General features: G+C 43.0%; 1 protein-coding gene across 6 annotated transcripts in view; it reads left to right on the plus strand.

Moving 5' to 3' along the window:
- ATXN3 (ataxin 3) overlaps positions 1–4,904 on the plus strand; it is a 45,428-nt gene extending 40,524 nt beyond the window's left edge. For all 6 annotated transcript variants that reach the window (XM_023205488.1, XM_023205489.2, XM_023205490.1 and 3 more), the window contains one exon: positions 4,080–4,904. In XM_023205488.1, the coding sequence (XP_023061256.1) occupies positions 4,080–4,174 (95 nt within the window). In that variant the 3' untranslated portion in view covers positions 4,175–4,904. The remainder of the gene's footprint in view (positions 1–4,079) is intronic.
- Positions 4,905–25,214: the final 20,310 nt, after the last annotated feature.

Genomic DNA, 25,214 nt, shown 5'->3' on the forward strand with positions numbered 1-25,214 from the left:
AAGATTCACATTCTCATAACGTAATACCCCAAATTTTCAAGATTCAATTGAAAATCACTAAGCCGGGCACAGTGGCTCACACCTGTAATCCCAGCACTTTGGGAGGCCGAGGTGGGCCGAACACTTAAGGTCAGGAGTTCAAGACCAGATTGGCCAACATGGTGAAACTCCATCTCTATTAAAAATACAAAAATTAACCGGGTGTGGTGGCGCACGCCTGTAATCTCAGCTACTGGGGAGGCTGAGGCAGGAGAATCACTGAAACCTGGGAGACAGAGGCTGCAGTGAGCCAAGATTGCGCCACTGCACTCCAGCCTGGGCAACAGAGCAAGACTCCATCTAAATTTATATCATGGAGTCCCAGAAGGAGAGGAGAAAGAGGGTGGGGCTGAAAAAATATTGGAGGAAGAAGTCATGGCTGAAAAATTCCCAAATTTGGCAAAAGTCAGAAACCTATGGATTGAAAAAGCTGAATGAAGTTCAAATATGATAAAGAAATTCACAGAGACATATCATAGTCAGATTTCTGAACACTGCAGACAAAAAATGAAGATCTTGAAATTAGTAAGAAATGACCTTACCTACAGCAATTTGAATGACAGTAGATTTCCCATCAGAGATCATAAAGGCCAGAAGGAAGGGGTACATACAACATTTTTTCTAGTGCTGAAAGAAAAAAACTCTAGGCTGGGCACGGTGGTTCACACCTGTAATCCCAGCACTTTTGGAGGCTGAAGTGAGAGGATCATCTGAAGTCAGGAGTTTGAGACCAGCCTGGCCAACATGGGGAAACCCTGTCTCTACTAAAAATACAAAATTTAGCTGGGTGTGGTAGCACACGCCTGTAATCCTAGCTACTTGGGAGGCTGAGGCAGGGGAATTGCTTGAACCTGGGAGGCGAAAGTTGCCGTGAGCCAGGGTTGGGCCACTGCACTCCAGTGAAAAATGAGCTGGGCTTGTTGGTGGGCACCTGTAGTCCCAGCTACTCAGGAGGCTGAGGCAAGAGAATTGCTTGAACTCGGGAAGTGGAGGTTGCTGTGAGCCAAGCTTGTGCCACTGTACTCCAGCCTGAGTGACAGAGCGAGACCTCATCTTAAAAAAAAAAAAAAAAAACAAGGAAACAACTCTAAACCCAGAGTTACACATCCAGAGAAATATCTTTCAGGAGTGAAGGGAAAATTAACAATTTTTCTTCAGCAGACCTACCCTAAAAGAATGGCTAAAGGAATTTCTCTAAACTGAAAAGAAATGATAAAAGAAGTAGGCCGGGCGCGGTGGCTCAAGCCTGTAATCCCAGCACTTTGGGAGGCCGAGGCGGGCGGATCACGAGGTCAGGAGATCGAGACCACCCTGGCTAGCATGGTGAAACCCCGTCTCTACTAAAAAAATACAAAAACTAGCCGGGCGAGGTGGCGGCGCCTGTAGTCCCAGCTACTCGGGAGGCTGAGGCAGGAGAATGGCGTGAACCCAGGAGGCAGAGCTTGCAGTGAGCTGAGATCCGGCCACTGTACTCCAGCCTGGGTGACAGAGCGAGACTCCGTCTCAAAAAAAAAAAAAAAAAGTAATTTTGGAACACCAGGAAGGAAGAAAGAACAATAAAAAGAGTAAAATATGGGTAAACACAATAGAGTTTACCCTCCTTTTGAATTTTCTAAATTGTTTGATGGTTGAAGCAAGAATTATAGCACTGATTTGGTTTTCAGTTTATATAGGAAATATTTAAGGCAATTATGTTACAAATGAAGGAGGGTCAAAGAATTTAAAGGGAGGTAACCTTTCTGTATTTTTTTTGAATTGATACAAGCACTTTGGAAAGTAATTTCACTATTTGTTTAAAAACTTAACATACCCTGACCATATGACATAGCATCTATACTCCTGGGCATTTGTCCCAGAAAAACAGAAATAAATTTATTTTATTATTATTTTTTTTTTTTCAGTATTACACTCCGTAAGTGCTGTAATTAGCACTTAGAGAGGCCAAGGCAGGCAGATTGCTTGAGCCCAGGAGTTCAAGACCAGCCTGGGCAATGCTGCACAGTCAAAAAAGAAAAACAGACATTTAGAAAACTATTTTAAATGTCTTTAATTGCTGAATGCCTCTTTGGCTAATATTTGTAAGATCATTCTTCTTCTTTCTCTTTCTCCTCCTCTTCCTCCTCCTCTTCTTTTCTCTTCCTCTTCCTCTTCTTCCTCCTCTTCCTCTTCCTCCTCATCTTCCTCTCTTCTTCTTCCTCCTCTTCCTCTTCTTCTTCCTCTTCTTCTTCTTCCGAATCTCCTGCCTCAGCCTCCCAAGTAGCTGGGACTACAGGAATGCGCCACCATGACTGGCTAATTTTTTGTATTTTCAGTAGAGATGGGGTTTCACCATGTTGGTCAGGCTGGTCTCGAACTCCTGACCTTGTGATCCACCCGCCTTAGTTTCCCAAAGTCCTGGGATTACAGGCGTGAGCCACCGCACCCAGCCTGGAAGATCATTATTTAGACCTACAACTGATGCATTGTTCCACTGACACAATTGCCCAGGCTGGTCTTGAACTCCTGGGCTCAAGCAGTCTGCCTGCCTTGGCCTCCCTAAGTGCTAGTATTACAGGCTTGAGCCACTGTGCCCAGCCAAAAATAGAAATTGATATTCTCACAAAAACATGTACATGAATGTTTATAGCAGCTTTACTTGTCATAATCAAAAACTGGAAATGACCAAAATGTCCTACAGTGAAACAAACTGTAGTACATCCATAGCATGTAATACTCTACTGTCAGGATTAAAAAGAAACCAACTGTTGGCACAGGCAGTACCGTGGCTGGATCTCAGGGGCATCATGCTGAGTGCAAAAAAGCCTGAAAGGGTCTTATACTGTATGATTCCATTTGTTCAACGTTCTTTTTTTTTTTTTTTTTTTTTTTTTTTGAGACGGAGTCTCGCTCTGTCGCCCGGGCTGGAGTGCAGTGGCCGGATCTCAGCTCACTGCAAGCTCCGCCTCCCAGGTTTACGCCATTCTCCTGCCTCAGCCTCCCAAGTAGCTGGGACTACAGGTGCCCGCCACCTCGCCCGGCTAGCTTTTTGTATTTTTTAGTAGAGACGGGGTTTCACCGTGTTAGCCAGGATGGTCTCGAACTCCTGACCTCGTGATCCGCCCGTCTCGGCCTCCCAAAGTGCTGGGATTACAGGTTTGAGCCACCGCGCCCGGCCTCAACGTTCTAAAAATGACAGCTGTATAGAGATAGAGAACATATTAGTGGTTGCCGCTAGTTAGAGAAAGTGGGTAAAAGAGAAGTGGGTGTGAATATAAATCGATAGGAGGGAGATCTTTGTGGTATTATAACACTTCTATGTCTTGATTGTAGTGCTCATGGTTACATGAATACACATGTGTGATAAAATGCCATGTAGAACTACATATAACATTGTGCCAATGTCAGTATCTAGGTTTTAGTTTGATCTTTAGTTACATAAGATGTAACTGTTGGGTGAAATTGGGCACAAGAATACCCGAAACCTCTCTGAAATATCTTTGCAACTTCCTTTGAATTGACAATTATTTCAGAATAGAAAGTTGGGTTTTTGTTGTGTATATCAACATGAGTATATCAACATGAATTGTTGATATACACAACGTGAGTATATCACAACATGAGTATATCAACATGAACTGCTGATATTGTTGATATACATAACAAATTGGTGATATACACAACAAATCCCAAATGCATTACGCTAAGTGAAAGAAGTCATATTCAAAAGGCTACATACCTACTGATGCCTTTTATATGACATGCAGGAAAAGATGAAACTGTTGGACAGAGAATATACTGCTGGCTAGCTGGGATTAGGAATTGGAGATTGACCACAAAGGGGCAGCATGAGGGAGTTTTCTGGGGCAGTGGAATGGTTGTGTATCTTGACAGTGTATTTGCCAAAATATATAGAACTATAAAAGTAAGTTTTGCTTTATATGCATTAAATCAAAAAAAGAAACTCGTGCTCAAATAGAAATACATTTTCTGAGAGCTTACCTTTTGATGACTTTGAGAATTTTCTGGAAATTTTAAAGAAATGTGGTTTTGTTTCCCAACAGGTGATGCTATGGGTGAAGAAGACATGCTTCAGGCAGCTGTGACCATGTCTTTAGAAACTGTCAGAAATGATTTGAAAACAGAAGGAAAAAAATAATACCTTTAAAAAATAATTGAGATATTCATACTTTCCAACATTATTCTGTGTGATTACAGCATAGGGTCCACTTTGGTAATGTGTCAAAGAGATGAGGAAATAAGACTTTTAGTGGTTTGCAAACAAAATGATGGGAAAGTGGAACAATGCGTCAGTTGTAGGACTAAATAATGATCTTCCAAATACTAGCCAAAGAGGCATTCAGCAATTAAAGACATATAAAATAGTTTTCTAAATGTTTCTTTTTCTTTTTTGAGTGTGCAATATCTAACATGTCTAAAATTAGGGCATTTTTCTTGGATCTTTTTGCAGACCAGCTAATTAGCTCTTGCCTCAGGCTTTTTCCATATAGTTTTCTTTTTCTCTCTTGTAGATAATTTGGCTCATATCATCTAATAGTGACTTTCATTTCTTATTAACCAAATTAACCTTTCGGGAAAGTATAGTCTGTGTTGATAATAGTAATGGTTCTAGAAGGATAAACGGTCCTCCCTTGAACTGTATGCTGTGTGCTCCAGTGTTTTCTTGTGTTATTTTCTCTGATCACAACTTTTCTGCGACCTGGTTTTCACTATTTTCCCACAATTCTTTTGAAAGATGGTAATCTTTTCTGAGGTCTAGCGTTTTAAGCCCTGTGATGGGATCATTATTTCATGACTGGTGCATTCCTAAACTCTGAAATCAGCCCTGCACAAGTACTTAAGAATAAATGAGCGGTTTTTAAAATGTGTGAGCATGTGCTTTCCCAGATGCTTTATGAATGTCTTTTCACTTACATCAAAACCTTACAGCTTTGTTGCAACCCCTTCTTCCCGCGCCTTAGTTTTTCCTTCTCCAATTGAGAAAACTAGGAGAAGCATAGTATGCAGGCAAGTCTCCTTCTGTTAGAAGACTAAACATACATACCCACCATGAATGTATAATACATGAAATTTGGCCTTCAATTTTAATAGCAGTTTTATTTTATTTTTTTCTCCTATGACTGGAGCTTTCTGTTCTCTTTGCAGTTGAGTCATGGAATATAGGTGTCTACTTCCCATCTTTTAGTAGGTATAGCTTGTCAAAGATGGTGATCTGGAACATGAAAATAATGAAAATGTTTATACTGTGATTTGGCACTTGCATCACGTTTAGATAGCTTAAGAACTATAGAAGTCACAGTACTTAGTGGGTCTGTAAATAAGAAAGTCCATAGTTTTGATAAATATTCTCTTTAATTGAGATGTACAGAGAGTTTCTTGCTGGGTCAATAGGATAGTATCATTTTGGTGAAAACCATGTCTCTGAATTTGATGTTTTAGTTTCTGTGTTCCTCATCCCTCATTCTGCAGCCCCTTTTGAAGCTCTTTTGAATGTTGAATTATTCATAAGCTAAAATCCAAGAATTTCAGCTGACAACTTAGAAAATTAAAGTATGGTATATTGCCCTACTGGTGTGTGGCTGCACACATTTCATCAGGGAAAGTTTTTTGATCTAGGATTTATTGCTAACTGAAAAGAGAAGAAAAAATATCTTTTATTTATGATTATGAAATAGCTTTTTCTTGAATATAACAGATTTTTTAAGTCATTATTTTGTGCCAAAGTTTTCTGAAGTTTCCCTTACACAAAAGGATAGTTTTATTTTAAAATCTAAAGTTTTCTTTTAATAATTAAAAATGTTTCAGAAGAATTTTAAAACTTTAAAACTACAAGAGATGTTGGAGTTTAGTACTACTCCCTCAAGATTTAAAAAGCTAAATATTTTAAGACTGAACATTTATGTTAATTATTACAGGTGTGTTAGTCATATTTTCCATGGATATTTGTTCATTACCTTTTTCCATTGAAAAGTTACATTAAACTTTTCATACACTTGAATTGATGAGCTACCTAATATAAAAATGAGAAAACCAATATGCATTTTAAAATTTTAACTTTAGCGTTTATAAAGTTCATATATACCCTAAAGCACTTAAGAAAATACAGCATGTTTGACTTTTATTTGCTGGAGAGGTTTTTTTGGTTGTTTTTGTTTTTGCTTTTTTTGAGACGGAGTCTCGCTCTGTTGCCCAGGCTGGAGTGCAGTGGCCGGATCTTAGCTCATTACAACTTCCACCTCCTGGGTTCAAGCGATTCTTCTGTCTCAACCTCCAGAGTAGCTGGGATTACAGGTGCCCGCCACCACACCCAGCTGATTTTTGTTATTTTTGGTAGAGACATGGTTTCATCATATTTGGCCAGGCTGGTCTCGAACTCTGGACCTCAGGTGGTCCGCCTGCCTTGGCCTCCCAAAATGTTGGGATTACAGGCATGAGCCTCTGCGCCTGGCCAGCTGGAGAGTTTTTAAAGCAGAGGTGAGCACACACTGGATGCGTTTGAATGTGTTTGTGTAGTTTGTTGTGAAATTGTTAAATTTAGCAGGCAGATCCAGAATCACTAGTGAACTGCCATCTTGGTGGGGTTGGCTTAAATGTAATTGAATGTTTAGATTCTATTTCTTAATTGATTGACCAGTATGAAAATATGCCAGTGCAAGTAACCATAGTATCACAAAAGTTAAAAGTTATGCAAAGCTATAGTTTATACATCAGGTACTGCCATTTACTGTAAACCACCTTCAAGAAAGTCAGGAACAACTAAATTCACAAGAACTATCCTGCTAAGAACTGTATTAAAGATTTCCATTCTGTTTTACTAATTGGGAACATCTTAATGTTTAATATTTAAACTATTGGTATCATTTTTCTAATGTATAATTTGTATTACTGGGATCAAGTATGTACAGTGGTGATGCTAGTAGAAATTTAAGCCTTGGAAATACCACTTTCATATTTTCAGATGTCATGGATTTAATGAGTAATTTATGTTTTTAAAATTCAGAATAGTTAATCTCTGATCTAAAACCATCAATATATGTTTTTTACAGTAATCAACATATAAATATTTCAGTAATATAAACTGTTTGAAAAGGCTGCTGCAGGTAAACTCTATACTAAGATCTTGGCCAAATAATTTACAATTCACAGAATATTTTGTTTAAGGAGGTGCTTTGTTTTTGTCCTTAAAACTTGATTTTTCTTAAGGCTTTATTCATGATGCCAAAGCCAATGAGGAAAAAAACTCAAAACCAGTTGAGTATCATTATAGACAAAACTACCAGTAGTCCATATTGTTTCATTTAATATTAAGTTGAATAAAATAAATTTTATTCTAGTCAGAGCCTAAATCACATTTTGAATGTCTGAATTTTTGATACTATTTTTGAAATCATGCTAGTGCCGGCCGGGCGTGGTAGCTCACACCTGTAATCCCAGCATTTTGAGAGGCCAAGGTGGGTGGATCACGAGGTCAGGAGTTCAAGACCAGCCTGGCCAAGATGGTGAAACCCCATCTGTACTAAAAACTACAAAAATTAGCTGGGCACGGTGGCAGGCGCCTGTAATCCCAGCTACTTGGGAGGCTGAGGCAGGAGAATCACTTGAACCTGGGTGGCAGAGGTTACAGTGAGCCGAGATGGTGCCACTGTGCTCCAGCCTGGGTGACAGAGTGAGACTCCATCTCAAAAAAAAAAAAAAAAATCATGCTAGTGCCAAGAGCTATGAAATTCTTAAAACCGGCCCATTGGACTTGTACAAATACAAAATAGATTCAATGCATAATCAAAATATAATTTTAAAATCTTAAGTAGAAAAATAAATCTTGATGTTTTAAATTTTTAGGAGGATTCAATAATTAATATTGATGACCTCCAGGCTGCTCACGCCTATAATCCCAGCAATTCAGGAGGCTGAGGCGGGCAGATCACTTCAGGGCAGGAGTTCAAGACCAGTCTGGGCAACATGGTGAAACTTCGTCTCTACTAAAAATACAAAAATTAGCTGGGCGTGGTGGCACACACCTGTAATCCCAGCTACTCAGGAGGCTAAGAATCACTTGAACCTGGGAGGCAGAGGTTGCAGAGAGCCGAGGGCTCACCACTGCATTCTAGCCTGGCGCAATAGAGTGAGACTCTGTCTCCAAAAAATATATATATATGTCTATATATATATATGACTTGCTATTTAAAACTTGATCCCGGCCGGGTGCGGTGGCTCATGCCTGTAATCCCAGCACTTTGGGAGGCTGAAGCAGGTGGACCACCTGAGGTCAGGAGTTCAAGACCAGCCTGACCAACATGGTGAAATCCTGTCTCTACTAAAAATATAAAAATTAGCTGGGTGTGGTGGCGGGCACCTGTAATCCCAGCTACTTGGGAGGCTGAGGCAGGAGAATTGTTTGAACCCAGGAGGCGGAGGTTGCAGTGAGCTGAGATTGTGCCATTGCACTCTAGCCTGGGCAATGAGTGAAACTCTCGTCTTAAAGGTTTTTTTTTTTCCTTGGGCTACTATTTTCTCTTTCTTTCTTTTCTTTCTTCCTTTCTTTCCTTTCTTTTCCTTTGTTTGTTTTTAGTAGAGACGGGGTTTCACCATGTTAGTCAGGCTGGTCTCAAACTCCTGACCTCAGGTGATCCGCCTGCCTCAGCCTCCCAAAGTGCTGGGATTACAGGTGCAGGCCACCGTGCCTGGCCTTGGGCTACTGTTTTCAAAGTGAATTGTTTGTTGTATTGAGTCCTTAACAAGTACAGACATATGATATATGTGATCCTAATTAAGAAATACCAGATTGGATCAACTAATCATGTCAGCAATGTAAATAACTTTTTATTTTTCATATTCAAAATAAAAACTTTCTTTTATTCCTGGTCCCTTTATAACCAGCATCTTTTTGCTTTGAAAAATGAGCTGGCTTTGTAGTTTTTTAAAGTCTTAAACATAAGAAAAATGTCTTTTGTTCTAATTTGCTTTCATGAATGAAGACCATTGACATGGTTAGTAAATTCTAGAATTTTGATTTTGTTTTTTAATTTGAAGAAAACCTTTGCTATTTTTATTTTTTCCAAATGGTCTGACATTTTAAGAATGAATGCTAATAACTTCTAAATTTATCGTCATTGGCATGTTTAATAGCATATCAAAAAACATTTTAAGCCGGTGGATGCATAGACAAAGCAATGAGAAACTAGAGAAATACACACGGATGTTCCTGAGGCACTTAGGAAGCTCTCAGTTGTCTCTTACATAGTTCAAGGAATGTTTTCTGAATTTTTTTAATGCTTTTTTTTTTTTTTTTGAAAGACGAAAACATACATTTTAAATGTGATTATCTAATTTTTACAACACTGGGCTATTAGGAATAACTTTTTAAAAATTACTGTTCTGTATAAATAAAATATTTGAAATTCAAGTGCAGCAAATATCTGAAACAAAAAGCATTGTTGTTTGGCCATGATACAAGTGCACTGTGGCAGTGCCCCTTGCTCAGGACCCAGCCCTGCAGCCCTTCTGTGTGTGCTCCCTTGTAAGTTCACTTGCTGTTACTACACACACAGGCCTTCCTGTCTGCTCCTTAGAAAAGCCGGGCTTCCAAAGCACTGTTGAACACTGAGGATTTTGTTGTTAGTGTGGATGTTCAATGAGTTGTATTTTAAATATCAAAGATTATTAAATAAAGATAATGTTTGCTTTTCTATTTCCTTTTGAATTTGTGTTTATTGTTAATTCATAGCTATTCAAAGTATGATTAGAGCTGGGCTTTGTGGCTTGCATCTGTAATTCCAGCTACCCAGGAGGCAGAAGCAGGAGGATTGCTTGAGCCCAGGAGTTTGAGGCTGCAGTGAGCTATGATCTTGCCACTGAATTCTAGCCTGGGCGACAAAGCAGGAAAAAAGTGTGGATGGAGGACCAGCAACATCTGTATCACCTGTGAGTTTTTCAGAAATGCAGAGTTTCGGGCCACACTCAGACCTACTGAATCAGAACTTGCACTTTTTGCAAGATCCCCAGGACACTGAAGTGTAGAGTGAAGCTTGAGAAGCATGGTTTTATGGATTGTTCTTAACCAGCTGTGGTGATGAATGTGAGTAACGCAGGCCAGCACAGTCCATTGATACTCTATTCCAGCTTACTGCCTGCCAAAAGGTCCATTATTACTGGATCCCGAGTCTTTTCCAAGAGAAGCTAAGTTCCAAATTTTTATTTGAAATATATTTTTAAAATGATTGCTTAATTGGCAGAGCGCCAGTGGCTCACGCCTTTAATCCCAGCACTTCGAGAGGCCAGGGTGGAAGATCACTTGAGCCCAGGAGTTCCAGACCAGCCTGGGCAACATAAAGCGACCCCATCTCTATTAAAAAAAAAATAGAGACAGAATGCTGTCTTAAAAAAATCATGTTTGCTCAAATGATTTTTAACCCTGAGGGCCAAACAAAGCACATTAGTAGCAATTTTTAAGAGTGCTGCTTTTCCTCATTTTATCTAACTCTGGACACCAGAATCCAAATGTAATGATTGGACTCCACCTAGACTGATTGAGGAACATATTGTCTTCACATTAAGGGGTGTCTATTCATTTTAGCTTTAATTAGGATTGGGCACAAATTTTGAAACATAACAATGTTACAGGACAGGGATCCCGATCCAGACCCCAAGAGGGTTCTTGGATCTTGCGCAAGAATGAATTCAGGGCAAGTCCATAAATTGAAAGAATTGAAAGCCAGTTCATTAAGAAAGCAGAGGAATAAAAGAATGGCTACCCCATAGGCAGAGCAGCCCTGAGGGCTGCTGGTTGCCCACGCCCCCCCCCCCCCCCCCCTTTTTTTTTTGAGACACAATCTCGCTGTGTTGCCAGGCTGGAGTGCATTGGCATGATCTCAGCTCACTGCAGCCTCCGCCTCCCGGGTTCAAGCAATTCTGCCTCAGCCTCCTGAGTAGCTGGGACTACAGGTGTGTGCCACCATGCCCAGCTAATTTTTGTATTTTTAGTAGAGACAGGGTTTCACCATGTTGGCCACGAAGGTCTCGATCTCTTTACCTCGTGATCCACCTGCCTTGGCCTCCCAAAGTGCTGGGATGAGCCACCTCGCCTGGCTGGTTATTTCTTGATGATATGCTAAACAAGGGATGGATTATTCATGCTTCCCCTTTTTAGACCGTTTAGGGTAACTTCCCAACATTGCCATGGCATTTGTCAACTGTCATGGCGCTAATGGGAGTATAGCAGTGAGGACCAGAGGTCATTTCATCACCATCTTGCCTTTGTCAGCCGGCTTCTTTACTGCAACCTGTTTTACCAGCAAGTTTTTTATGGCCTGTATCTTGTGCAGACCTTCTATTTCATCCTGTGACTTAGAATGCTTTAACCATCTGGGAATGCAGCCCAGTAGGTCTCAGGCTCATTTTACCCAGCCCTTATTCAAGATGGAGTTGCTCTGGTTCAAACACCTCTGATATTTCCCTACTCCCTTTTATAAGACAACCCTTAATCCTAAGGGTTGCAGAGGGATGAAGATCCATCTTCTGTAACTTCTTCAGGCTGAATAGGGGTGATGATATTCCTGCCTATGAGAGTCTCTTGTATTAGGGTAGAGAGGAGCTCACTCAGTCAGTATGGCTCTCTATCCTTCCTCCCTTCCCCAGCCCCTGACAACTACCATTCTACTTTGTCTCTATAATTCTAAGTATCTCATATAAGTGGCATCATTCAGTATTTGTAGGGTTTTTTTGTGACTAGTGTATTTCACTTAGCACGTCAAGGTTCATCCATGTTGTAGCATATGTCCGAATTTTCTTCTTTTTAAAAGCTGAATAATATTCTGTTGTATGATATATGCACATTTTGCTTATTCATTTATCCATCAAAGAAAACCAATAGCTTTTTTACATACCAGCAGTAACCTGGTTAAAAAAAAATAAGATGGAAAAATACCAAGCCCAAAAATGTCAAATTGTTGAACACCAGAGAGGTACTATATAATTCAAGCTGAGCAGAAAGGAATGGCCCTTATCTCAGCCCTGAGCCACATGTCACTACATGGGCCCCAAGCAGCTCTTCTTGTGCTCAGAGTCCTGCTAAGTCTTGTTCTTCACCCCTCTAAAGTGGCTCAAACTAGCGCAGGAGGCCAGGAGGGAGCAGATTCTATGCCAGCTCCATTGCTTCTGTGCCTTCTCCAGATCCATTTTTTCCAAAAGCTGTGTTTGAATTCTGCACAGGGGCATCTCTGTCTCCAACACTGAAACCCCTTTTACCACACCCAGAGAAGACTGCCTTTTTTTTTTAGACGGGGCCTTGTTCTGTTGCCTAAGCTGGAGTGCAGTGGCACCATCTCGGCTCACGGCAACCTCTGCCTCCTGGGCTCAAGCAATTTTCCTGCCTCAGCCACCTGAATAGCTGGGATTACAGGTGCGGGCCACCACCTCCAGCTAATTTTGTATTTTTAGAGATGGGGTTTTGCCATGTTGCCCAGGCTGGTTTAGAACTTCTGAGCTCAGGTGATCCACCGGCCTTGGCCTCCCAAAGTGCTGGGATTACAGGCATGAGCCACCTAACCTGGCCAGATTTAACTGCTTTGAACCACCATCTCACACATCTTCCAGGGGCTTCTAGTTAAATACAGAGTATTAATAGTGTATAATTCCATTTATGTAAGATTCTTGGAATAGTCAAACTGATAGAGACAAAAAGTAGAATGGTGGTTGCCAGGGGGATGGTAGAGGGGAAAATTGGGAGTCATTTAACGAGTATGGAGTTTCAGTTTGGGAAGATGAAAAAAGTTCTGGAGATGGATAGTTGTGATGGCTGCACAACAATGTGAATGTACTTAATGTCGGTGAACCGTATAACCATTTAACAATTGAAAATGGTTATAAAGGTCAATTTTGTGTTATGCATATCTTATCACATAAAAAATACAGAGGACTGATCATTATATTTGCTCCCTTCCAAAATCTCACCTAGGTTAAAGAAAAATATATAAACCCACAAGAACACAGGGACCAGGAGAGGAGATGCATTCATTGGATTAGGTTTGGTTGTGAAAAAACAAACAAACAAACAAAAACTCCCGGGCGCGATGGCTCACACCTTGTAATCCCAGAACTTTGGGAGGCTGAGGCAGGTGGATCACAAGGTCAGGAGTTCGAGACCAGCCTGACGAACACAGTAAAACCTCATCTCTACTAAGAATATAAAAATCAGCCAGGCGTGGTGGCATACGCCTGTAATCCCAGCTACTGAAGTGGCTGAGACAGGACAATCACTTGAACCAGGGAGGCGGAGGTTGCAGTGAGCTGAGATGATGCCACTGCACTCCAGACTAGATGACAGAGCAAGACTCCGTCTCAAACAGAAACAAAAACTAATATAACAGTGACTTTACATGCTATGGTTTTTTTTTCTCCTCTCATCTTCAAGAAATGTGGAGACTGCCAGTCCAGGGATGATACAGCATCACAGTGTCAGGAATCTGCTCTTTCTGTATAATTGTTACAGGAAAGGGGTCCCGATCCAGACCCCAAGAGAAGGTTCTTGAATTCAGGCCAAGTCCACAATGCAAAGTAAAAGCAAGTTTATTAAGAAAGTAAAGGAATAAAAATTCCCTACTCCATAGACAGAGCTGCCCTGAGGGCTGCTGGTTGCCCATTTTTATGGTTATTTCTTGATGATATGCTAAACAAGGGGTGGATTATTTATGCCTCCCCTTTTTAGACCATATAGGGCAACTTCCTGATATTGCCGTGGCATTTGCAAACTGTCACGGTGCTGGTGGGAGCGTAGCACTGAGGAGGACCAGAAGTCACTCTTGTGTGGCCTTTTTGGTTTGGTAGGTTTTGGCCAGCTCCTTTACTGCAAACTGTTTTATCGGCAAGGACTTTATGACCTGTATTTTATGTTGACCTTGTATCTCATCCTGTGACTCAGAATGCCTTAACCATCTGGGAATACAGCCCAGTAAGTTTCAGCCTCATTTTACCCAGCTCCTATTCAAGATGCAGTTGCGGCCGGGCGCGGTGGTTCATGCCTATAATCCCAGAACTTTGGGAGGTTGAGGTGGGTAGATCACGAGGTCAAGAGTTCAAGACCAGCCTGGCCAACATGGCAAAACCCCGTCTCTACTAAAAATACAAAAATTAGCCGGGCGTGGTTGGCGTGCACCTGTTATGCCAGCTACTTGGGAGGCTGACGCAGGAGAATCACTTGAACCCGGGAGGCGGTAGAGGTTGCAGTGAGCAGAGATCGCGCCATGCACTCCAGCCTGGACAGCAGAGCAAGACTCCGTCTCAGGGGGAAAAAAGAAAAGATGGAGTTGCTCTGGTTTACATGCCTCTGACATAATGGCTTTATGTACATGGCTTCCATGGTTAAGGTCAACTCGTGGATCTGATACGGCTGTGTTGGTGATCATGCCCAGCAATCAGAAAGAGAAAGGAGGCAGTGTTTGGTGGCTCATATCTGTCATCCCAGCACTTCGGGAGGCCAAGGCAGGAGGATCACATAAGCCCATGAGTTTGAGACCAGCTTGAGCAACATAGGGAGACCTCATCTCTACAAGATATAAAAATAAATCAGTCAGACATGGTGGCGTGTACCTGTGGTCCCAGATATTCAGGAGGTTGAGGTAAGAGGATACCTTGAAACTGGAGGTTTGAGGCTGCAGTGAGCTATAATCGCGCCACTGCACTCCAGCCTGGGCAACAGAGTGAGATCCCATCTCAAACAATTATAAACAAAAAGAGGGCAGAAAAAGGCTATGTACCTTTTCTTTCAGGTTATCTTCTCAAAGTTGTGCATACCCCTTCCATTTACATTACATTGGTCAAAGCTTAACATGACAACTACTAGCTACAAGGTGGTTTTTATTCTGGGTTGCCATGCATCTTAGCTTGAGTACCCTACAGGCAGATCCTGAGATGAGGATTCCTGTGAAAATGATTATTTACTTATTTAATTAATTTATTTTGAGATGGAGTCTCACTCTGTCACCCAGGCTGGAGATCAGTGGCATGATCTTGGCTCACTGCAACCTCTGCCTCCCAGGTTCAAGCAATTCTCTTGCCTCAGTCTCCCAAATAGCTGGGACTACAGGCATGTGCCACCATGCCCGGCTTTTTTTTTTTTTTTTTTTTTTTTTTTTTGTATTTTTAGTAGAGACGGGGTTTCACTATGTTGGCCAGGCTGATCTCAAACTCCTGACCTCAGGTGATCTGCCCACCTCAGCCTCCCAAAGTGCTGGGATTACAGGCGTGAAACACTGCGCCTGGCCGAAAATGATTTTTTAAATGTGTTCCAGGAAAAAATGGAAAGGGCATAGGGGAGTAAGAAAGTGGAAAATGGAAAGGAAGGAAGCCAAGCAAGGGGATCCTATCAAGCAAAGCCTCAGTCCTGCAGACAGTTCGGGGGCAGGATATTCATATCTTAGAGTTGTCCGAAACAGGACAGGCAAGCTGCAGAATTTTCAACTCCGGCTGAATAAGGTTGTGTTTCAGCTCTCTGGGCACCTGGAAAGTATGGGCTCCAGTAGCCTGGAGGCAGTCTGCTGACAGACACAGGTGCTGGCTGGTGTGCACAAAAGTGGTAAAGGGATGAGCGGGTACAATAGGGACACTGGCATCTTGGCTGTCATGCATCCAGGTAAAAAGTGGGGGCTCAATTACTATATATGAAGGGGAGAGCAGACTTTAGGGAATAATTATCAGTCATTTCCAGGTGAGACAACAACAGAAGAGAAATGCTAAATTTTTTTCTTTTTTTTTTTTCGGGGGGGGGGGGGTCAGTTTCGCTCTTGTTGCCCAGGCTGGAGTGCAGTGGCACAATCTCCGGCTCACTGCAACCTCCACCTCCTGGGTTCAAGCGATTCTCCTGCCTCAGCCTCCCGAGCAGCTGGGATTACAGGCATGCACCACCATACCCAGCTAATTTTGTATTTTTAGTAGAGACGGGGTTTCTCCATGTTGGTCAGAGTGGTCTCAAACTCCCAACTTCAGGTGATCCGCCCGCCTCAGCCTCCCAAAGTGCTGGGATTACAGGCGTGAGCCACCGCGCCCAGCGAGAGACGCTAACATTTTTTTGTTTTTTGGAAGATGACAAGTTGATGCTGGAATGAGCAGAACCAGGAAGCTGGATACTCAGTGTTTAAGAGTTCCTAGCAACACGCAGGAAAAGAAAGCAACAAGTATCCCGGGAGGTGGGGTTAGATGTAGACTGAAATCAGGAGGTGTGGTTAAAACTCTTTGAAAGAGGCTGGGTGTGGTGGCTCACGTAATTCCAGCACTTTGGGAGGCCAAGGCAGGTGATGACGAGGTCAGGAGTTCGAGACCAGCCTGACCAACATGTGAAACCCCATCTCTACTAAAAATACAAAAATCAGCCAGGCGTGGTGGGGCATGCCTGTAATCCCAGCTACTAAGGAGGTTAAGACAGAAGAATTGCTTGAACCCAGGAGGGGAAGGTTGCAGTGAGCCAAGATCATGCCATTGGACTCCAGCCTGGGCGACAGAGAGAGACTCCATCTCAAAAAAGAAAGAAAGAAAGAAAAAAGAAACAGCAGATTCCCTAGAGAGGAGACATTCATTACTAAAAATATATATATATATTTAAAATAATTCGCAGAACTAAAAGCCCTTTTTGAATGGGCTCAGGGTGCCCAGCATAATGTACGAAACAAAAGCAAACCCACATCAAAGTACACCATTATTAATTTCAGAGCATCAGAAATAAAGAGAAGATCTGATAAGCTTCTTGGAAGAAAACAAGGCACAGAGAATAATCAGAGGAGAGTAGAGCAGGAAAACAGGGTCCTGGGTAGAGAAAACTGAGTCTAGCCAATTGATAGAATTCTTGATGTTTTGTTGAAAACAGAAGCACTTTATAATTCTCTGGGTAAGTTTCAGAAAGATTCTGTAGTAATGGAAAACTGTGCAAATTTAAAAAATGGAATCTGTTAATTTCAGGAAGAACAAAAGGTAGAAAAGGCAATATAATCTTGGTACAACATTTGACTCAGCTGCAATGAATAAGACTTACATAGTTGTATAAGGTAAGCATTGATTACTTACTTTACCAATAATTATGATATCACCATACTGAAAGCCCAGAAGGAAGGGAAATAAAGGGAAATACAAGAGTGCTAAATCTTTTTTTTTTCCATAAGTTGGTAATGTATAAAATTAAAAAATGACAATCATAAGCCTAATGCTTAGAAATTCAGAAAAATATCAGACTAAATTTTAAAGTCTACTTTAAAACTGAGTTTTTGCTTTATAGTTGCATAAATAAATTCATTTTGATGGTTTTCTCAGAACAGATGAACTGGCTGAGTAAAGTGGTCCATGCCTGTAATCCTAGCACTTTGGGAGGCCAAGGCGGATGGATCACTTGAGGTCAGGAGTTCCAGACCAGCCAAAAAATTAGCCAGGCGCAGTGGTGCACACTTGTAATCCCAGCTACTCAGGAGGCTAAGGCAGGAGAATCACTTGAACCTGGAAGGCGAAGGTTGCAGTGAGCCGAAATCGAACAACTGCACTCCAGCCTGGGCGACAGAGTGAGACTCCATCTCAAAACAAAAAACAAAAAACAGATGAATTGTTTTTCCTTGAGGAATACTGATGATCCCACTGCTTGAGTAATGGAAACCAGCTTGCAGCTGGTAAGTTATTTTTTGTCTTTTTTCCTGTTCTATCCATTGTCCTAGGTTTGAAATTTCAGCTGGGCAGCTTTGATCCCACCACCTGTAGCCACTGAGGTTCACAGGCTGTTTGAGATATTGTGTTCAATTGTGCTGGGTTTGTTTTGCTGCTTATTGAGTGATGACGAGCAATGTATTTGCTACTGAGATATTTTGCAGAAAAAGGAAGAGATGTCTTCAGCTCAAATGCTATCAAACTTGTATGTCTTTTAACTTTTTATTATAAAAAATTTCAAACATATGCAAAAGCAAAAGACTTGTTTAATGAACCTTATGTACCCACCACCCAGCTTCAACAATTATCAGTTCCTGACAATTCTTGTTTCACCTACCCCACCTCTATTATACACACATACAAACACACACACACACACACACACACACAGACACACACCCACACGGGAGCAAAGTCAACTTCCATTATTTTGAAGCACATCCAAGACATCACATCACATTATTTATCACATTATTTATTAAGTTTCTTGGGTCATAGTCCATCTCACAGAAAGAAATCCCCCATGAGAAACTTTTAGGACATAGCTTTTATGTTAATTACTTAATTTCTGCACTAGCCATCCTTGCCTTCCTTCTAATTTTCTGCACTAGCTATCCTTACCTTCCTTCTAATTTACTAACCTGCCAAGGATTCTCCTGCCTCAAGGTATTTGCATCAGCTGTTTCTTTCTGCCTGGATTGCTCTTTCCCAGATACTTACATGTCTCATTCTTTTTCACCCAGGTGAAATAAACAGCCTTGTTGCTCACACAAAGCCTGTTTGGTGGTCTCTTCACATGGACGTGCGTGACATTTGGTGCCGAAGACCTGGGACAGGAGGACTCCTCTGGGAGACCGGTCCCCTGTCCTCGCCCTCACTCCATGAGGAGATCCATTTGCAACCTTGGGTCCTCAGACCAACCAGCCCAAGGAACATCTCATGAATTTCAAATCGGGTAAGCGGTCTTTTCCAGCCTCTCTTGCTACCCTTCAATCTCCCTCTCTCGCTACCCTTCAGTCTCCCTGTCCTTCCAATTCCAGTTCTTTTTCCTCTCTAGTAGAGACAAAGGAGACACATTTTATCCATGGACCCAAAACTCTGGTGCTGGTCACAGACTCGGGAAGACAGTCTTCCCTTGGTGTTTAATCACTGTGGGGATGCCTGCCTGATTATTCACTCACACTCCATTGGTGGCTGATCATCGGGGGGCACCTGCCTTGGTCATTCACCCACATTCCCTTGGTGGCAAGTCAATTGCAGGGACGCCTGCTTTGGCTGTTCACCCACATTGCAGCTCAGGGCTGCTCACCCACCCCCTTTTCTGTGTCTCTACCTTTCTCTTTAAACTTACCTCCTCCACTATGGGCAACCTTCCGCCCTCCATTCCCCCTTCTTCTCCTTTAGCCTGTGTTCTCAAGAACTTAAAACCTCTTCAACTCACACCTGACCTAAAACTTAAAAGTCTTATTTTCTTCTGCAATACCACTTGACCCTAATACAAACTCGACAGTAGTTCCAAGTGGCCAGAGAATGGCACGTTTGATTTGTCTATCCTACAGGATCTAGATAATTTTTGTCAAAAAATGGGCAAATGGTCTAAGGTGCCTGACGACCACACATTCTTCTACACATTGGCCCCTCCCTAGTCTCTGCTCCCAATGCGACTCGTCCAGAATCTTTCTTCTTTCTCTCCTCTTCCTTCAGTCTCCACCCCAAGCTCTGAGTCCTTTGCATCCTTCTTTTCTACGGACTCATCTGACCTCTCCCCTTTTCCCCAGGCTGCTCCCCGCTAGGCTGACCCAGGTCCCAATTCTTCCTCAGCCTCCACTCCCCCACCCTATAATCCTTTTATCACCCCCTCCTAACACCCCATCCGGCTTACAGTTTCTTTCCTCAACTAGCCCTCCCCCACCTGCCCAACAATTTCCTTTTAAAGAGGTGGCTGGAGCTGAAGGCATAGCCAAGGTTAATGCTCCTTTTTCTTTATCCAACCTCTCCCAAATCAGTTAGCGTTTAGATATTCTTTTTCATCAAATATAAAAACTCAACCCTGTTCATGGCCTGTTTGGCAACAACCCTTAGATGCTTTACCGCCCTAGACCCAGAAGGGCCAGAAGGCCGTCTTATTCTCAACATGCATTTTATTACCCAACCCACTCCCGACATTAGAAAAAGCTCCAAAAAATTAGATTCTGGCCCTCAATCCCCACAACATGACTTAATTAACCTTGCCTTCAAGGTGTACAATAACAGAGTAGAGGCAGCCAAGTAGCAATATATTTCTGAGTTGCAATTCCTTGCCTCCACTGTGAGACAAACCCCAGCCACATCTCCAGCACACAAGACCTTCCAAATGTCTGAACCGCAGTGGTCAGGCATTCCTCCAGGACTGCCTACCCCAGGATCTTGCTTCAAGTGCCAGAAATCTGGCCACTGGGCCAAGGAATGCCCGCAGCCCAGGATTCCTCCTAAGCCATGTCCCATCTGTGCAGGACTCCAGTGGAAATCGGACTGTCCAACCTGGCAGCTACTCCCAGAGCCCCTGGAACTCTGGCCCAAGGCTCTCTGACTGACTCCTTCCCAGATCTTCTCGGCTTAGCAGCTGAAGACCGACACTGCTTGATCGCCTCAGAAGCCCCCTGGACCATCACGGATGCTGAGCTTTGGGTAACTCTTACAGTGGAGGGTAAGTCCATCCCCTGTTTAATTGATACAGGGGCCACCCACTCCACATCACCTTCTTTTCAAGGGCCTGTTTCCCTTGCCTCCATAACTGTTGTGGGTATTGACAGCCAAGCTTCAAAACCCTTTAAAACTCCCCAACTCTGGTGCCAACTTGGGCAACATTCTTTTAGGCACTCTTTTTTAGTTATCCCCACCTGCCCAGTTCCCTTATTAGGCTGAGACATTTTAACCTAGTTATCTGCTTCCCTGATTATTCCTGGACTACAGCCACATCTCACTGCCAACCTTCTTCCCAACCCAAAGCCTCCTTTGCGTCTTCCTCTGGTATCCTCTCACCTTAACCCACAATGGGACACCTCCACTCCCTCCCTGGCAACTGATCAAACACCCATTACTATCCCATTAAAACCTAATCACCCTTACCTGGCTCAACACCAGTATCCCATCCCACAACAGGCTTTAAGGGGATTGAAGTCTGTTATCACTCGCCTGCTAGAGCATGGGCTTCTAAAACCTATAAACTCTTCTTATAATTCTCCCATTTTACCTGTTCAAAAACCGGACAAGTCTAACAGGTTAATTCAAGATCTGGGCCTTATCAACTAAATTGTTTTGCCTATCTACCCTGTGGTGCCCAACCCCGTACACTCTTTTGTGCTCAGTACCTTCCTTCACAACTCACTATTCCATTCTTGATCTTAAAAGATGCTTTTTTCACTATTCCCCTACACCCTTTGTCCCAGCCTCTCTTTGCTTTTACCTGAACTGACCCTGACACCCATCAGTCTCAGCAGCTTACCTGGGCTGTACTGCCACAAGGCTTCAGGGACAGCCCTCATTACTTCAGCCAAGCTCTTTCTCATGATTTACTTTCCACTCCTTCGCTTCTCACCTTATTCAATATAGTGATGACGTTCAACTTTGTAGCCCCTCCTTTGAATCTTCTCAACAAAACACCCTCCTGCTCCTTCAACATTTATTCTCCAAGGGATATTAGGTATCTCCCTCCAAAGCTCAAATTTCTTCTCCATCTGTTACCTACCTCAGCATAATTCTTCATAAAAACACACATGCTGTCCCTGCCTATCATGTCCAACTGATCTCTCAAACCCCAACCCCTTCTACAAAACAACAACTCCTTTCCTTCCTGGGCATGGTTGGATATTTTTGCCTTTGGAAACCTGGTTGTGCCATCCTAACAAAACCATTATATAAACTCACAGAAGCAAACCTAGCTGACCCCATAAATCCTATGTCCTTTCCCCACTTCCCTTTCCATTCCTTAAAAAACAGCGCTAAAAGCTGCTCCCACACTATTCTCCCTAACTCATCCCAACCCTTTTTTCATTACACACAGCTGAAGTGCAGGGCTGTGTGGTCGGAATTCTTACACAAGAGCTGGGACTGTGCCCTGTAGCCTTTCTGTCCAAACAACTTGACCTTACTATTTTAGGCTAGCCCCCACATTATTCCTGATACCACACCTGATCCCCATGACTGTATCTCTCTAATTCACCTGGCATTCACTCCATTTCCCCATATTTCCTTCTTTCCTCTTCCTCACCCTGATCACACTTGGTTTACTGATGGCAGGCCTAATTGCCATTCACCAGCAAAGGCAGGCTATGCTATAGTAGTATCTTCCACATCTATCCTTGAGGCTACTGCTCTGCCCTCCTCCACTACCTCTCAGCAAGCCGAACTCATTGCCTTAACTCAAACCCTCTTGCAAAAGGACTACGTGTCAATATTTATACTGACTCTAAATATGCCTTCCATATCCTGCACCACAATGCTGTTATATGGGCAGAAAGAGGTTTCCTCACTACGCAAGGGTCTTCCATCATTAATGCCTCTTTAATAAAAACTCTTCTCAAGGCTGCTTTACTTCCAAAGGAAGCTGGAGTCGTTCACTACAGGGGCCATCAAAAGGCATCAGATCCCACTGCTCTGGGCAACACTTATTGCTGATAAGGCAGCTAAAGAAGCAGCTCGCCTTCCAACTTCTGTCCCTCATGGCCAGTTTTTCTCCTTCTCATCAGTCACTCCCACCTACTCTCCCACTGAAACTTCCACCTATCAATCTCTTCCCACATAACGCAAATGGTTCTTAGACCAAGGAAAGTATCTCCTTCCAACCTCACACGCCCATTCTATTCTGTTGTCATTTCAAAACCTCTTCCATGTAGGTTAAAAGCTGCTAGCCTGTCTCTTAGAAACTCTCATTTCCTTTCCATCGTTGAAATCTGTCCTCAAGGAAATCACTTCTCAGGGTTCCATCTGCTATTCTACTACTCCTCAGGGATTATTCAGGAACCCTGCCTTTCCCACACATCAAGCTCGGGGATTTGCCCCTGCCCAGGACTGGCAAATTGACTTTACTCACATGCCCCGAGTCAGGAAACTAAAATACCTCTTGGTCTGGGTAGACACTTTCACTGGATGGGTAGAGGCCTTTCCCACAGGGTCTGAGAAGGCCACCGTGGTCATTTCTTCCCTTCTGTCAGACATAATTCCTCGGTTTGGCCTTCCCACCTCTATACAGTCCAATAACGGACCAGCCTTTACTAGTCAAATCGCCCAAGCAGTTTCTCAGGCTCTTGGTACTTCAGTGGAAACTTCATACCCCTTACTGTCCTCAATCATCAGGAAAGGTAGAATGGACTAATGGTCTTTTAAAGACACACCTCACCAAGCTCAGCCTCCAACTTAAAAAGGACTGGACAGTATTTTTACCTCTTGCCCTTCTCAGAATTAGAGCCTGTCCTCAAGATGCTACAGGGTACAGTCCATTTGAACTTTTAAATGGATGCAGTTTCTTGCTCGGCCCCAACCTCGTCCCAGACACCAGTCCTCTAGGTGACAATCTTCTAGTCCTCCAGCAGGCTAGACAGGAAATTCACCAGGCTGCTAATCTTCTCTTGCCTACTCCAGATTCCCAGCCATATGAAGACACTCTAGCTGGATGATCAGTTCTTGTTAAAAACCTGATCCCTCACACTCTACAACCTCAATGGACCACACCCTACTTAGTCATCTATAGTACCCCGACTCCTATCCGCCTGCAGGATCCTCCCCACTGGGTTCACCGTTCCAGAATAAAGCTGTATTTGACGGACAGCCAGCCTAATCCCTCCTCCTCCTCCTGGAAGTCGCAAACACTCTCCCCTACTTCCGTTAAACTCACTCACATTTCTGAAGAACAGTAATAACCCTCATGAGCCTAATACATCTCTTCATTCTATTAGGTCTGTTCGTCCTTACCCTACTTTTTGCAACAGGGTTTTACACAGTCACCCTCACTATTTGGACTGTGCCCCAAAAACTTGTCATCCCTACTATCTTCTGTCTAGTCATACTCCTATTCACCGTTCTCAATTACTCATAAATGCCCTGCTTTTGTTTACACTGCCGGTTTACACTGTTTCTCTAAGCCATCACAGCTGATATCTCCTGGTGCTATCCCCAAACCGCCACTCTTAACTCCCTCTTAGAGTGGCTAGATGATCTTTGCTGGCAGGGCACCCTCCAATACTTCCGCCCTGATGAAGTTCTATTCTTTACTTTTATACTCACTCTTATTCTCATTCCCATCCTTATGCCACCCTCTAACTCTCCCCAGCTATCTCCACCATACTATCAATCTTATTCACTCTCTCCTAGCCGTTTCTAATCCCTCCTTAGCGAACAATTGCTGGCTTTGCATTTCCCTTTCTTCCTGTGCCTACACAGCTGTCCCCGCCTTACATACAGACTGGTCAACATCTCCTGTCTCCCTACATCTCCAAACTTCCTTTAACAGCCCTCACCTTTTCCCTTCTTTACTTTCTAGACAGGTCCAGCAAGACCTCCCCAGACATTTCACATCAGCAAGCTGCCACCATCCTCCACACTTACTTAAAAAACCTTTCTCCTTCTATCAACTCTACTCCCCCCATATTTGGACCCCTCACAACACAAACTACTATTCCTGTGACCACTCCTTTATGTATCTCTCGGCAAAGACCCACTGGAATTCCCCTGGGTAACCTTTCACCTTCTCGATGTTCCTTCACTCTTTATCTCCAAAGTCCAACTACACGCATCACTGAAACAATTGGAGCCTTCCAGCTCCGTATTACAGAGAAGCCCTCTATCAATACAGACAAACTTAAAAACATTAGCAGTAATTACTGCTTAGGAAGACACTTACCCTGTATTTCACTCCATCCTTGGCTACCTTCCCCTTGCTCATGAAACTGTCCTCCCAGGCCCTCTTCTTGTTTACTTATACCCAGCCCCAAAAATAACACTGAAAGGTTGCTCGTAGACACTCAACGTTTTCTCATACACCATGAAAATCAAACCTCCCCCTCTACACAGTTACTGCATCAGTCCCCATTACAACCTCTGACGGCTGCCGCCCTAGCTGAAGCCCTAGGAGTCTGGGTAAAAGACACCCCTTCCAGCTCTCCTTCTCATCTTTTTACTTTGCATTTCCAGTTTTGCCTTGCACAAGGCAAGGGATCCTCTTCCTCTGTGGATCCTCCACCTACATGTGTCTACCTGCTAATTGGACAGGCACATGCACACTAGTTTTCCTTACTCCCAAAATTCAATTTGCAAATGTAACCGAAGAGCTTCCTGTTCCCCTTATGAAGAGCTTCCTGTTCCCCTTATAACACTGACATGACAAAAAAAGAGTTATTCCGGCCGGGCGCGGTGGCTCAAGCCTGTAATCCCAGCACTTTGGGAGGCCGAGATGGGCAGATCACGAGGTCAGGAGATCGAGACCATCCTGGCTAACACGGTGAAACCCCGTCTCTACTAAAAATACAAAA

Source organism: Piliocolobus tephrosceles, chromosome 6 (genome assembly GCF_002776525.5).
Source record: "Piliocolobus tephrosceles isolate RC106 chromosome 6, ASM277652v3, whole genome shotgun sequence".
NCBI lineage: Eukaryota > Metazoa > Chordata > Mammalia > Primates > Cercopithecidae > Piliocolobus > Piliocolobus tephrosceles.